Source organism: Puma concolor, chromosome D3 (genome assembly GCF_028749965.1).
Source record: "Puma concolor isolate L17-30 chromosome D3, mPumCon1.1.hap2, whole genome shotgun sequence".
Taxonomy (NCBI): Eukaryota; Metazoa; Chordata; class Mammalia; order Carnivora; family Felidae; genus Puma; species Puma concolor.
This window is the reverse complement of record NC_141678.1, coordinates 63013549-63029056: the sequence shown is the minus strand read 5'-3', so window position 1 is coordinate 63029056 and position 15508 is coordinate 63013549. Positions and strand designations below refer to the sequence as shown.

At 37.1% G+C, this 15508-nt stretch overlaps 1 protein-coding gene across 1 annotated transcript in view; it reads right to left on the bottom strand.

Annotated features, from left to right (window-relative positions):
• The window catches only part of PIK3C3 (phosphatidylinositol 3-kinase catalytic subunit type 3), a 152139-nt gene that overhangs the window by 61446 nt on the left and 75185 nt on the right, over positions 1-15508 (bottom strand). Inside the window, exons 13-15 of the mRNA XM_025931079.2 lie at positions 9745-9812; positions 3282-3387; positions 1656-1772 (exon numbers count right to left, since the gene is read on the bottom strand). Of these exons, the coding sequence (XP_025786864.1) occupies positions 1656-1772; positions 3282-3387; positions 9745-9812 (291 nt within the window). The remainder of the gene's footprint in view (positions 1-1655; positions 1773-3281; positions 3388-9744; positions 9813-15508) is intronic.

The window sequence follows — 15508 nt, the reverse complement described above, 5'->3', positions numbered from 1 at the left end:
TCATGATCTCACAGCTCTTGAGTTCAAGCCCCGCATCGGGCTCTGTACTGACAGCTCAGAGCCTGGAGCCTGCTTCAGATTCTGTGTTTTCCTCTCTCTCTGCCCCTCCCCGACTCGTACTCTGTGTCTCTCTCTCAAAAATGAATAAACATTAAAAAAACTTTTTTTAAATATTAGGCTGTGTGGTAAAAACAAAAGTTATTTCAGGAAGCTTTAAGCAATGCCTCAAATAGGTAAGGAGTCAGTTATCCTCCAGGATAGCTAAAATTGAAGTGTAGCCAGAGACTCGTGTGTGTGCCAAAAAGAAGAGCACACCACACAAAAACAAGCTGGTTGAAATCTATGCCACACACTGACAGCCACAGGAACAGAAATTCCTGCAGGTGGGTATGTGGGATTACATTGCTCCCTCACACAGGCACCTTTGGGGAGAGCGGCTCCAGAAGGAACAGCAGTAGGGATTTAGTTATTTAACTTTGGTTTCTTATTTTTCTCAGCAACAACAAAAAAGGTCATCTCAATAAAAATGTGTTTCTCTTCCGCCTATTTTCTCCTTCTTAACCTTGTGAATATTATTCCTTACACACATATCTGTTAGCATTTCTCTTTACAGCTGATCCCCTGCCTTTGAACTCCTGATTCAGTTTTTCACCTTTTCCTCTCTCCACCTTCCTCTCACAAGTCTGAAGAACAACAGTAAAGTGTGTTGTGTTCTTTTACAAAGATCACTAAGAAAGATCTGCCTGTGATGGGATTAGGTAAAGAGAAGATTCAGAGTGAATCCTTCACATCATTTGGGCTAGTGATGAGGAAAAACAACATATGAAGAACAAATACTCATCTACTGTCATCAAGTAGAAGCCTTACTTGATGGAAAGATCCCTGTTCTAGCCATGAGAACAGATGCAAAGCCAGTGAGGTCACGAGCAATAAATTCTGCAACCTTGGGCAAGTCACTCTGGACTTTCATTTTCTCAGAGTGCTTCCAGTAGCAATGATCTGTACAGGTCCTTTCCACATCAAACAGATTATATTCAAAGATGCTAAGATGCTAAAATGAGACCCAATAAAGCACTGTAGATTAAAAATATGGACATAGAGGGGCACTTGGGTGGCTCAGTCAGTTAAGCGTCCAACTTCAGCTCAGGTCATGATCTCATGGTTCGGGAGTTTGAGCCCCCACATCAGGCCTTCTGCTGTCAGCACAGAGCCCGCTTTGGATCCTCTGTCCCCCCTCTCTCTCTGCCCCTCCCCCACTTGCACTCTCTCTCTCTCAAAATAAATAAATAAACTTAAAAAATATATATGGACTTAGAATGCCTAGGAACAAACCCCAACTATAATATTTACTAGCTGAGGATGGTAGACAAATTACTTAACCCCTCTACCCCTATTTGTTCTTATAATTGAGATAATAGCATCATCTAACTTACAGAGTTGTTGTGAGGATTAAATCTATCTATCTATACCTATATAGATATAAATTCATAAAACAGGATCCTGTATATAATCAATACTTATAAATCCTCCTATTATTATAATTGCATAAGAATTTCATAAAATAGATCAACCCAAAAAGATAGTACCAGGACTCAGTATTTTATGATACCAAGACATCATTAGTCAAAAATAAAAAGCATAGCCCATAGGTTTACCTTTTTCTTACGATTTCCGCTTTCACGCTGCACTGCCTTCATTAGATGCACCAAACGATCTACAAACGTTTGCTGAGCAGCCAGTAAAGAACGCATAACTCTGACAGACTTATCACCCTGAAGGGATTCAAAGGAAAGGAAAATTAGTTCTGTGTAGCATAATGATCAGGGTTTCTTTAATAGCATGGGTGATCTTTATTTATTCTTCTAATAGCTACAAACTTCAATACAAAGTGAAATTGAAAAAGATTAATTATCTTGATTCAGAGATAATGAGAAAACTGCTAGCTTATTTAAACACTGCCAACTCTTCCAAAGTTGAAAATTATCTGAGTCTTCAGCGAATACTAATCTATCAAAAACAGCACTTTTTTTCAAATACAACCATGTGATAAGATAGAATTCATTCACCCAAAATGCATTCGCTCATTGACTCAGTAAGTATCTGAAAGCCTATGATGTCTTTAGAAATGCACTGGGCATATGGTAGAAACAATATCACCTTCAAGGAACGAAAACTCTACTGGGAAAAAAAAAAAAAAAAAGGAAAGCACTCAAATAGCAACATAATGCATGCTTGCTTCGTAAAATATAAGTTATAAAAATTAAATGCCATAAAGTCTTATGTAGTGAATACCCAGTTCATAAAATATTATAAAATACATTTTCTCATTTAATCTTCTCAATAAACTGATAAGGGTGGCTTATCAGTATAAGAGCAAATGTTATCATCCTCATTTTGAAAAGTGAGGAAATTTAAGCTCAGAGAAAATGAAATTTCTTCACAAGATGACAAAAGCTGTGACAGACTGACGTTAGAAGAGACAACCAAGTACTTATCTGCCAATAAGCTAAATGCAGAGAAGTTCTGAGAACTATAGAAATGTTTAGGCTCAAAGAGCTCAATAAGATGTGCTTTAAAATTTTAAGAACATGAAACATGAAACTGCAGATAAAAGATGCTGTGAAGTAATATACTTCTGCAGCAAATCACAGATCAATGATGTGGCAGTTCTCACTGCCCATGCACCCTCTGCTGGCTGCACTGTGCCACAGTGCTTTAAGAATCACAACACCTAAGAGGAGAAAATGGCTTTACATAGATTTTAACAACCGTTAAGGAAGCAAAAATATAAGTTATGTAGTAAGTACCTGCAATATGACCATTGTCAGATTTCTAAAAATGCACCTATCTTGATAAACAAAATAGAAAAGACAAAGGGAAATAAAAAAGCAAAGTTCTGGAATTTGTTACATGTATAGTTTTATTTCATTAAATCAGAAGTCAACGAACTTCCTGTAAAAGATCAAGGAAGAAACACTTTAGGTCTTGTTGGCCATACAGTTTCCATTTCAACTATACAACTGTTATTGTAGTGCAAAAGTGGCCATAAACAATATGAGAACAAATGAACATGATCATGTTCCAATAAAATTTTACATATGAACACCAAAATTTGAATTTTACATAATTTTCAAATGTCACAAGATATTATTCTTTTTGGTTTTTTCTACCATTTAAAAACATCAAAACCACCCTTAGCACATGGGACATACCAAAACAGGCAACAGACCAGATCTGGCCCATGTACGGTGTTTTTGGCAACCCCTACATTAAATGGTTACCTTCAACAATGCTTGGCTGAATCGTCTCATTACATTTAAGTACATCTCATGGGTCTTTGGATCTCTCTGCTGAGTGTCCTGATCTTCACATTCCACTATCACATACCTTAAAAATTCATAAGAGGTGAAATGACACTCAGATTCATTTTGTAAATACATATTCTTTTCCACAAAACTTGATTAATTCACATTTGCAAAAAATAAGTGGAAGAAATGAAACATATTCTTCCATCACTCTTTAAAAGTGGAAAATTAGGGGCACCTGGGTGGCTCAGACAGTTAAGCATCTGACTCTTGATTTTGGCTCTCACAGTTTGGGAGTTCAAGTCCCGAATTGGGCTCCATGCTGATAGTGTGGAGCCTGGTTAGGATTCTCTCTCTCTTCTCGCTCTGCCCCTCCCTCACACACATGCAGTCTGTCTGTCTGTCTGTCTCTCTCTCTCTCTCAAAATAAATAAACTTTAAAAATTTTAAAAACAATAAAAGTGGAAAAGTAGGGCACATATACAACCATTTATAAAAAAGTAAATTAATAACAATAACGCCTTAATTTGTATAATATCCTAGATGTTCTTTTGATGCCAACATTTTCTCCTAATACTTTATAAGGTACATACAGCATTACCATCCTCAGAAATCATCGAAGCTCCCATGTCTACCAAGTAACTCAAACAATATTTTCATAATCTGTGTAATACTTTTGGTATTACATATGGCTCTTATTTTGAAAACTACTCGGAAGCTAACTTCTCATTTACATACTTTTGCAAAATAATTTTAAAATGGTTTTTTTCCCATCCAATCTCCCCATTTCTCAAAAATCCATATATAATCATATATAAATTTGTGTATCACAAAATTATGGTTTTAGAGGGTTAAAGAAATTTTTAATATATTTTTACACCCGAACTGCTTATATAATTGCCAAGTCATATAACCACTGATCTGAATTAGATCTCAGACACCAATGTTTTCTAACTCCTCTCATGGGAACAAGCCATACTAACAAACACATTTTATATCACAACTCAGGACACACAGCCATGTGGGTACACACAGATGCCCAAAAAACGGAAAAAAAGTTTCAAAAATACTCTATAAACAATATCTTAATATTTGCTACTCTGTTCTATTTCATTTTTCTTTAAATAACAAATGCTAGACTGTGAGGCTTTAAATTGATTTCAGTGGATCAATTTTTTAATATTTATTTATTTTTGAGAAAGAGAGACAGAGCACGAGCAGGGAAAGGGCAGAGAGAAAAGAAGACACAGAACCTGAAGCAGGCTCCAAGCTCTGAGTTGTCAGTACAGAGCCCAATGCGGGCTTGAACCCATGAAACGTGAGATCATGACCTGAGCCGAAGTCGGACGCTTAACCTACTGAGCCAACCAGGTACCCTGAAAGAGAATCTTAAGCAGGCTCCATCCTCCGTGTGGAGCGGACAGGGTACTTGATCTCACAACCATGAGATCATGACCTGAGCCAAAATCAAGAGTTGGGTACTCAACTGACTGAGCCACGCAGAAGCCCCCTAAATTTTTCTTCTTTAAACTATCTTCATAATGTTCCACCTGTATTAACAAAAACATCAATGGTTCCCTCTTGACTACCATTTTAAATTTCAATATTTATTTATTTTTGACAAAAAGAGAGAGACAGAGCATGAGCAGGGAAAGGGCAGGGAGAGAATCTGAAGCAGGCTTCAGATTCTCTGAGCTGTCAGCACAGAGCCCGATGTGCGGTTCGAACTCATGAACCATGAGATCCTAACCTGAGCCCAAGTCAGACACTTAACCGACTGAGCCACCCAGGTGCCCCTTGACTATTTTAAAACAGTTTCTGTGGCCCCAAGCATCTGGTTCAAACATCCACTATCCTCAATGTATGCACACACACTGCAGTCAGGTCAGTCCCCTAACCACTCCTAGTATGCACTCACTTGGTGCTCTTGCTCATGTTGTAGGAATTTCCAGAAAGACCTTCCAGTCTCCACCTTTCCATATTCTACTCACCCTTCAAGTACAGGAGACACTTGATCTCTTCTAGGAAGTCTTCACAGACCCTGACGAGTTCACTCTTCTCTGATTTCCTAGAATAGGCCTTGCCTCTCAGACAACTTGTGCTGATGTTACCTAGCTCATCACTGTTTCATGTGTTTAACTCTTAGTTCCCTTCATAGATTACAAAGAAACTGATGCCATATGCCATATCTTAAAATTTTTCAGCAGCCCCGGATACACCCCTAATAGTCCTACACACAGAAAAATTTTAAGGACTGATAAAAGTAAAAGCCTCTCTACCTCCTCTATTAGCCAACCAGTGCAATGGTTTACCATGATAATAGCAGCTGTTCTGAAGTCATAGAGTTGCACAACCTAGAATTTTCTGTAAAGTGGAATGAAGAACTGAACCATGACCTTACAGCCACCATATCATGTTCCCAACAGAAGTTCTAAGCCAAAAATTCAAGAAGGCGTTCTTTAATCTTGAATCAAGGAAGCCTTCTAGAGCCACAGGATACATATGACTAAATAGTATTTATACTAATAAAATTAATTAAAATCAAACAAAATTAAAAATGTAGTGTTTCAATCACACATTCTACATTTCAGGTGTTCAGTAGCCTTATGTGCAGCATTATAGATAATTTCCATCACTGCAGAAAGTTTCATTGGACAGCTCTGTTGTAGATGAATAAGCTAGAACAGTTAAGATAAACTCCTATTTCCTATTCACAGTATTCCAAAATGTTTGGTCATTTCAGGATACTACCTAGGAGTGTTAAATAGACAGTGATTCTAAACTATAAAACTGCCAACACAGTCCTATACAAAACCTATCCAAAACTTTCCATCCTTTAAAGTCCTTGACTATCTCCATCACCTTAGTATATTGTCTTTTTCTGTGTGTTTACACAGAAATTCACTTCCAAATGAACAATACAGATAACCAGAACATATAGCCATTGCTTTGTTCAGGTCTCCCTGACCACCAAGTAAACACACAATGGTCACAGCTATTTCCTTTGACTGAGGGTCTACATTGATGCTCAGGATAAAGGTCAAAACTCTTCCAAGCCAAAGTTCTTCTACAAAAAGAAAAGTCCATCTAAAATACAGATGACAGTGTCATTTATATCATGACAATTATATATGAAGGACAAATTTAGATCAAGACTAAAAGACGTAGATTTGAATCATTTCTGAATCTTCTGGTCCCAGCAGTAAGTAGATTCTACAAAGCACTCTAAGGTATTCCCTTGAAACCTATCATCTTCAAGTAGAAATGCAGACAAAACTGTCCAGGTACCCATTGTAAGATGACATCAGTGGGCTACCTGCTTCCTGGCAATTTCATTTTGTGAGGTAAATAACCTTTATTACCTTGAAAGGTCTTAACAGTCATACAAAAACATGTCAAAGCATCCAAAGTTTACTTTCAATTTCGACATACTGGAATAGCTATAAAAATAAAAAAGTGGAACGATTTATAGATCCTGATGCCTAACACTTTACAGATTGGAGACTATAACTCCCCTCTGTGGCTTAAAAGGTTGACACTATTCATTTTAAAAGGATTGTCTGTACAACTATAGGCCCCTAAGGATTCAGCTATAGCAGGAATCCCATTTAAATCACTGGAAAGGCAACAAATGAAAAAGGAAATTCAAAATGTTCAGAAGAAAATAGCACAATCAATTAAAATTTTTATGTTATATAATAAGAGTACGCTTAGAGTGAGAGGCCTTGAAATGTTACATTTGATTAATATTTTTATACTATTTTGTCCATGTTCAAAGGAAGAGAATGATCATTTTAAACCAAGTACTGAAATTATTTTCCATGTTTTCACCCAACAATCACAAAAGCAGTGTCTACCAACGTCAGAAGCCCCCATCAATAGCTTTTTCCTCCCTGTGAGTATTTCTGAATATGTAATATGCAGACTGTAACTACAGGAAAAACAATTACTCCTCTGAGAAGGAACAGACACAGCACATGCTATTGCTTCAATGAATCAGAGATATAGCAGGAAAACACAAATCAAATCTAAGTTTGATGGAATGCTTCTAAGACTGGGAGTTGGAGTTGCACTTTGTTTATCGTCTATGGAGAAAAAAAAGCACTCTTTCTGAATGGAAGCTACTGCCTTGTTGGAAATTGTTCCTCTAACAGGGTTCCTATTGTTTAGCTGTTTTCAAAATGGTTTGAAAATTTTCCTACTTGAAATAAGAGATCAAAGTTTCTATCACAACTAACTTGAGATTCTACAATGAAATCTGGTCTCCAATTAAATCTGAATACAGAATTTTAAAACACCATTTAATCAGTATATGCACACATAGTTCTTACAAAAGTGACTACTCTAGACTATAAATTCTGAGCCAGAGAAAACTCTTTATAGATAGTGCGAGAAAACAAAAATACCTATAAAGGTATTTTTAAGTAAATGACTTAAAAAATTAAAACTTAATTTAAAAATACCCGGGGCGCCTGGGTGGCGCAGTCGGTTAAGCGTCCGACTTCAGCCAGGTCACGATCTCGCGGTCCGTGAGTTCGAGCCCCGCGTCGGGCTCTGGGCTGACGGCTCAGAGCCTGGAGCCTGTTTCTGATTCTGTGTCTCCCTCTCTCTCTGCCCCTCCCCCGTTCATGCTCTGTCTCTCTCTGTCCCAAAAATAAATAAAAAACGTTAAAAAAAAAAAAAAAAAATACCTGAGAAGCTTGTAAGTACTTACTCAAAAACTCAGCAACATGCTGAGTGCCACATTTTTTTTATTTCCTTTTAAATATTTACTTAGATGTTCATGAGGAAATTTTCCATAACACCAGTGAATAGACACACATTTAAGAAATTAGATTGGAATATGGAGAACATTAGGAAGCAACAGATTACATTACAAAGAAATAGGTATTTGTTAATATGTGAATTTCCAAGTAAACTTTTCAAAATAAAAATGGTGATTAACAACTAGACAAAACATTCTGTGGGTGTTTTTTAAGGACATACTGAAATTTATTGTGAAAGAAATGTAGTTTTATGAATATTATATTACACTGCTAAAACAAAAGTAGGAACTATTTTTCTTTCCATTACTAAGATCAATAGGGAAAAAAAAAGTACAGGTTCCAAAGCATTGGGGTGGGGGGGTGGGGGGGTGTGGGGGGAGGGGGAGACAAATTTAGTCACAATTATTGATAGCAGTTTTTCTTCATCATAAAGGGAACCATAAAGGTTAAAACTAAACAATTATTTACTGTTTATGTCCATAATGGACAGCTATCTTTGTATAAGAGTCCTCTGATTTAGTTGCCTATTTCTTGGCTACAAGGGCAGTGTCCAAAATAACATTATGTTTGGAGAATGGGGGAATGAAGTTAAGGCTTGATTTGATCTACAGCACAGTTTTCCAAACTCAGTCTAAAACAAGACAGTATTTTGTTTCATTTCTTCATGGAAAGCAAAATGCCTCATTATACTTCAAAAATAATGAGTTTTCAAAATGGGTATCTATTCATTTCTACTGTTTAAACAAACACAGTCAAGGAGTATTTTAGATCAGAGATAATTTCCATAGTTAAATACTATCCAGTATGTCAAGAAGTTTAAACATTTCTGAATGTACAGAAGGCTTCAGGTAAGGCTGGCCCAGCTGGCTTGGACCTTCCTTTGCTCTATAAAACTGGATAAGTCTCTCTTGTCTAGTGTTTAAACATTGTGCCTTCTTTCATTTAACCAATATATTACTCATTGGGGCTTAACCTACTTGTCCTTTCCACTTTAATATCCTCTGACAGATAAAGGGAGCCAAGCCTCATATTACTTGTGTCTCAGGAAATCAGTCAAACTTTCTATGGCCTTAGTTTCTCTTCCTTCAACTCAAAAGGGAACCTTTCTCATGTAAAATACAGATACTTCTACTTGCCCTATTTAACTTCATGGGAACAAGTGAGAAAAGGTCACTGAAAGTATTCTATAAATGGCAAAGTGCTAAGTAAATGATCTAATTCTAACTGAGGTTCTACCCAGTTGAGTTATATCATGCCTCTCTCTGCCTCAGTTTCTTCATTTATGAGAGAGGTAACTTCAAATTCCAACTTCCTGTGTTTGCATGATTCCAATGTTTTGTTAAACAATGTGAAAATACACACTCCTCAAGGACTGTGATGTATCATCCTTTACTTAAATAGCATAAAAGGCAAACAGACATCAAACTGCAAAACCATTACCCAGTTTTATCTTAGATCGTGGCAAATCAGTAAAGGGAAGACAAACAGTGGTGCCAACAAGCATTTCCACGAGCACAGTTGTAAAGAAGCACAGCCAGAGAGATGTAAGTACTACACTTAGGCTTTTGATGACTTCTTATACCTTATTTTAAACTGCCTTTATGTTTATAGTATGGGGAAAAAAATAGTCCTCACCAGTAATAAGAAAATAAACAGAAAATTATTTCACATACCAGTATAAATAATTAGCCAGTGTTGAGTTTTTGCAGGCTCTTGATATCAAGAAGGTACAGAGATCTTGCTGAAAGAATTAAAAGAAATGTATATTTATTACCATCTGCTAATAACAAGAAGGAAAGAAGAGAGTCTATGTTTGTCTATCGTTTTGATCTACATATCTCGTCACAGATCAGATTTTCACATATCCATCTATCCCACCATCCCTTCATCCAATATTTATTCTCAATCAGGCAGAATATGAGAGGCTAACGACATCACAGTTCACAGAGTTACTTGTCCTACTAGAGTTTAACACTTCGTGGAGGACAGACATCAAAGAAAGTCAGAGGAATAATTCAGATCACAGGAGGTCAGAAAAGGCAGCGATGGGGATGTGATATTAGGCAAGACCAAAATGACACTATGTACAGGGGCCCTAAACTTGACCGTGCCTGGTAGAGCTAAATATGGTGAACATGAAAGTAAAGGAGGCTGAAAAGGCAGGCAAAGCCCAATTGTGCAAGACCTTTAAGGTCATACTATTGAGTATGGATTTTGTCTGCAAAGCAATGGATACCGAACAAAAGGTCTTAGGCAGAAGAATGAGATGATCTGATTTCTATTTTATGAAAATGACTCCAGCTGCTCTGAGAAGTATAGGCCTGAGATCAGTTAGGATGCTTATTACAGTAGTCTGCAAGAGTGAACCTTGAGAATGAAGATGGAGAGGAAAAAACAGATTTTTAAAACATTTGGGAAGTATAATTAATAAGACTTGCTGACGGAAAGGAAGAAGGAAGGAAAAGAATGGACAGTAACTTCCAAATGTATAGGTTTAACAAATGGGCTGATCTGCTACTTCACAGATGGAAATTCCAACCGAGGAACAGGTTGGAGTGTGGGGAAAGAGTTGTATTTTGAAATATTAACTTTGAGGGGCACCTGGGTGGCGCAGTCGGTTAGGCGTCCGGCTTCAGCCAGGTCACGATCTCGCGGTCCGTGAGTTCGAGCCCCGCGTTGGGCTCTGGGCTGACGGCTCAGAGCCTGGAGCCTGTTTCCGATTCTGTGTCTCCCTCTCTCTCTGCCCCTCCCCCGTTCATGCTCTGTCTCTCTCTGTCCCAAAAATAAATAAACGTTGAAATATTAACTTTGAAATGCCTGTCGGATATATAAAGGAGATCAAGGAGGTTTCTGGATATATGAATCTAAAACTCAGATGAGAGAAATGTGCAAGACATATAAATTTGAGTTTATCAGTACTGCCTGGGGCAAGAGTATAAATTGAGACCTTGAGGAACATTAAAATGTCAGGCAGCAGAGAAAGTGCTGACAAAGGGAACTGAGAAGGCGCAGCCAGAGAAGTGAGGAGGAAAACATGGGCTGTACAGTATCATCTAAACCATGAGAAGTGTCCTTCAAGAAGGGAGCCATTTACTTTGCTGAATACTGCAAAGAGGAACTGAGAAGTATATATAACCACAAAAATTAAAGTCATTTCCCACTTTAGCAAAGTAAGTTTTGATATAAAGATGGGAAGCCAAGGCCAGAATGATGTGGATTAAAGAATGGAAAGAAAGGAAGAAGAGTCAGTTTGTACAAACAACTCCTTTTAGAAGCTTGATCATAAAGGTGCTGTTTCAAAGGATATGGTGTCAAGAGTTTTTTTTGTTTTGTTTTGTTTCATTTTTGAATTTTTCAGATAAGAGCTACTGAGATATTTGAATATTTCTACCAGGAAAAGAAGAGAATGTATCTTTGAAGGGAGTTATATTTCTTCTGTGTAAGAAAACAGAAGGAAAGGATGGAAAAGGATTCTGTAAATCCTGGTGATGGGAAATTGAGACCATTCTTACCTAGTGACTTCTATTTGTTTCCATTAAGTGTGAGGCAGGGCATGAAGAACAGAGTAGAAAAAGTAGGAAGGAGTCACTGCAGAGCAGGGAGAGCAACCCAACCCACTGAGAGAAATTTAAGATGGCAGACAGCATTGAGTGCCCACCTGATGTCTATGATCATGAATTTAGAGTAATGCCAACATGCTAGGCTATGTGCTTTTCTTCAGCAATATTCAGGTATAAAGCAATTGGGTAAATAGCCTTATCAAGAGCTGAGATTTCACTAGGGGAACTGAAGGTACTAATAAAAAAAATGACTAAAATGCTGAGCCAAGGGATAAAAGCTATATTCGGAGGAAAGCAAATATTGAAGGGGGCTGATGAACAAAAAAAAGGGGTAGAGATCAACAGACTAGAAGTGTCTATGTGGTAGGGGTATTTCAGAAAGTAAGCTCTAGTAATAAAAGGTTGTTATCACAAAGCAGATATGCCAGATGCTGTCAGAAGTGGCAAGAATTTTATCTAATTTTAGAGCCAAAACCTCAGCACTAGATTTTAAATGGGCAACATTTAAATGTACAGTAAGGAAATGCCTCAACCAGAAAGCCATAATACTGAATCCATGTATGTAACAGGTAGAATCTAAGCCTAAAGTTTATCTCTGGCTTTCTGAGAAGGACATTATGGTCTTATATAGTTTTGTAAATATACTTGAATAGAGTACACATATTTCACTTGACAGTGTGCTGTTTTCATTAAAAAATGATTTACAGAGCTTATATAAACAGGGAAGAATTAAATATAAAAATATTTGTGAAACAAATGTACTTTTTGCTAGTACATATATATGTACTATCAATTTTTAAACTCAATTTAGGTGAGCAATTTTTAAAATTTTAAAACAACTAGAAAAAAATGTGCTTTAGGGAAAAAAATGATCTCCTATTAAAGGTCAAAGATATAAAAAGAAACAGTAAATAAGAACACAGATAAATACCTCTAAATACTTATTACTACTGTTTACAACAATAATATTATCTAATTAGGGAATTAAATAAGATAGGACTGAGTCACTGGGTAAAAGTGACATACAAGTAAAGAGGTACACTGTTTTGGAGGAGGATAATACTTCTTATGCCAAATTTAAAAGATGGATGTTAAAATATCTACCACAGTTAAAGAATTGATAAAGACAATATAACCTCCAAGTTAGGGGTAGAGACAAAGGATAGGAAGGGGATCCAGCCAAATAGAGGCAAGGAAAAAATATTTAAGGAGAGAAAAGTACCAACACATAAGATGAGGAAATAAATCCAAATAGAGCTCTAAACACAATAAAAATGGGGTAAAACCTCCAGTTAAAAGACAATAGTGTTAAACAGGATTGAAAAACGAACTCTAGCTATATGCTTTCCAGAGAAAAACTCAAATGAAAGGACTGAAAAGTGTACCAGTGAACACTGATCAAGACGAAGTTCCATTACTATCAAACAAAACAGACTTTAAGGCAAATAATATGATTAAATATAAAGGAGGTCATTAATAAACAGTGATAAAAGAATCAATTTACTCGAATGCACCTAATAAAACAGTTTCAAAATATTTAAAGCAAACATCAACAGGGGGCAAAAAGGAGAAATTGACAATTCTACCATGATACAGAGGTATTTTTACCCTAATTCTTTTTTTTTTTTTTTTTTTAATTTTTTTCAACGTTTTTTATTTATTTTTGGGACAGAGAGAGACAGAGCATGAACGGGGAGGGGCAGAGAGAGAGGGAGACACAGAATCGGAAACAGGCTCCAGGCTCCGAGCCATCGGCCCAGAGCCTGACGCGGGGCTCGAACTCACAGACCGCGAGATCGTGACCTGGCTGAAGTCGGACACTTAACCGACTGCGCCACGCAGGCGCCCCTACCCTAATTCTTAAGATATCAAACACAGAAAAACTTCAAGCTTGTTCTAGTGATAAATGTACAATAGTGTACCCAACAATTGGGGAATATATCTTCTTTTCAAGAATCCAGGGAATTTATGGAAAATGACCATATTTGTGCAATTAGATTAGCTGAGTTTCTATTTTGTTTCTAACATTTGGCCAGACATGCATAGTGGTTTCCTAAAACTCTAAGAACAGGGAAAGGAATGATGGGAAAAGGCAAGACACTCCTCAAGTGCCAAAGAGAAGACAAGAATGTTAGTATCTGCAGTGATAAGAGAGGGAATTTCAGCTTGGTCAGATAATAATACCTAGACATCTCTAAACACTTAATCATTTAGAAGTACCTTAAAGGGGATGACTGCATGTGCAGCATTATTACTCTGCTGGGAGCAATACAGGAAAGGGGAGGGAAAAAGTACTCAAAATAAGTCCCAGTGCTTTCTGGGAAAGCTTGAATTACATAAACCCTTTAAGAAACTATTCAGCTGAGAAAAGGCAGAATGGCTTAATCACTAAGTAATAACAGGTCAAACAGACATGTACAATGGTGTATCCAAAAATTGGGGAATATACCTTCTTTCACAAGAGAAGGAATCAGAAATATGTAAAAACTATTTTTATTTTTAGCCTAAAGTTCGAGTGACAGTGTGTACAACTGTATTCTGAATATAACATTCAGAATCCAATCACCTCACACACTCTTCAATGTAAACTATCCTAGTTTAAGTCACCAACAAGTCTTATGTGGATTATTTTAATAGCTTCTCAGTAAAAGTCATTTGGTAACATGGCCTGCAAGGTCCTGCATGGCTAATCTCCCGCTGTTTCTTGGACTCATTCTTCTCCCATGCTCCCTTCTGCTCACTCTCTGGAGCTAGGCATCCTCTGCTCTTCCTCACACACTTAAGCTCTGGCCTCTATACTGGCTGTTCCCTCTGCCTCACATGCTCCTTTCCCCAGACCATCCACATGGTTGTTCCCTCACTTCTATCACCTTTACAAAAGATGTTACTTTTTCAGGGAGGCCTTCCCTGACCGCTTTTCAAAATCACAACTGTCTAACCCCACCCCAACACCCCCCAATCATCCCTCTCTGATTTATTTTTTCCTTAAAAAGTAGATATTATTATCTTTTCTACTATATATAAGTATCACTATCATCAGCCTCAACACCAGAATATAAGCTCCATGAAGACAAAGATTTTGACTCTTTTGTTCTCTCTTGCACCATCCCCCACACCTTGGATAGTTTCTGGTACATAATAAGAGCTTAAAAAATATGTGTGAGGGGTGCCTAGGTGTCTGTCGATTAAGCATCTGACTTTTGGTTTCAGCTCAGGTAATGATCTCAGGGCTCATGAGTTCGAAACCCGCATCAGGATCCACATTGACAGTGCAGACCCTGCTTGGGATTCTTTCTCTCCCTGTCTCTCTCTCTCAAAATAAATAAACTTAAAGGATGCTTGGGTGGCTCAGTTGGTTAAGCATCCAACTTCTTTCGGCTCAGGTCATGATCTCATGGTTCATGAGTTTGAGCCCCACGTCAGGCTCTGTGCTGACAGCTCAAAGCCTGCAGCCTGCTTCAGATTCTGTGTGTGTCTCTCTCTCTGTCCCTCCCCTGCTCACACTCTCTCTCTCTCTCTCAAAAGTAAATAAAATTTAAAAAAAATTTAATATAAAAAATTAAATTAAATTAAAATGTTTAATTTACATTTAAAATCTAAAAAAATTTTTAATATAAAAAATAAAAATTTTTAAAATAATAAATAAACTTTTTTTAAAAAAGTGTGTGAAAGGATGAATTATTGAATCAATCTATCAGTACCTTAGCTTTGAAAAGGCAAAACAATTAAACTGGAGCTAAATGGTTCTTTACTTAAAGGGCTCCCCTAAGGATTCTATGATCCTATAATGTAAAATTTTTTAAATATTTCCTATTATATCAAAAGGTAGGCAGATATCAAACTCTGGTTAACGGTAATAAAAACAGAAATAATGCAC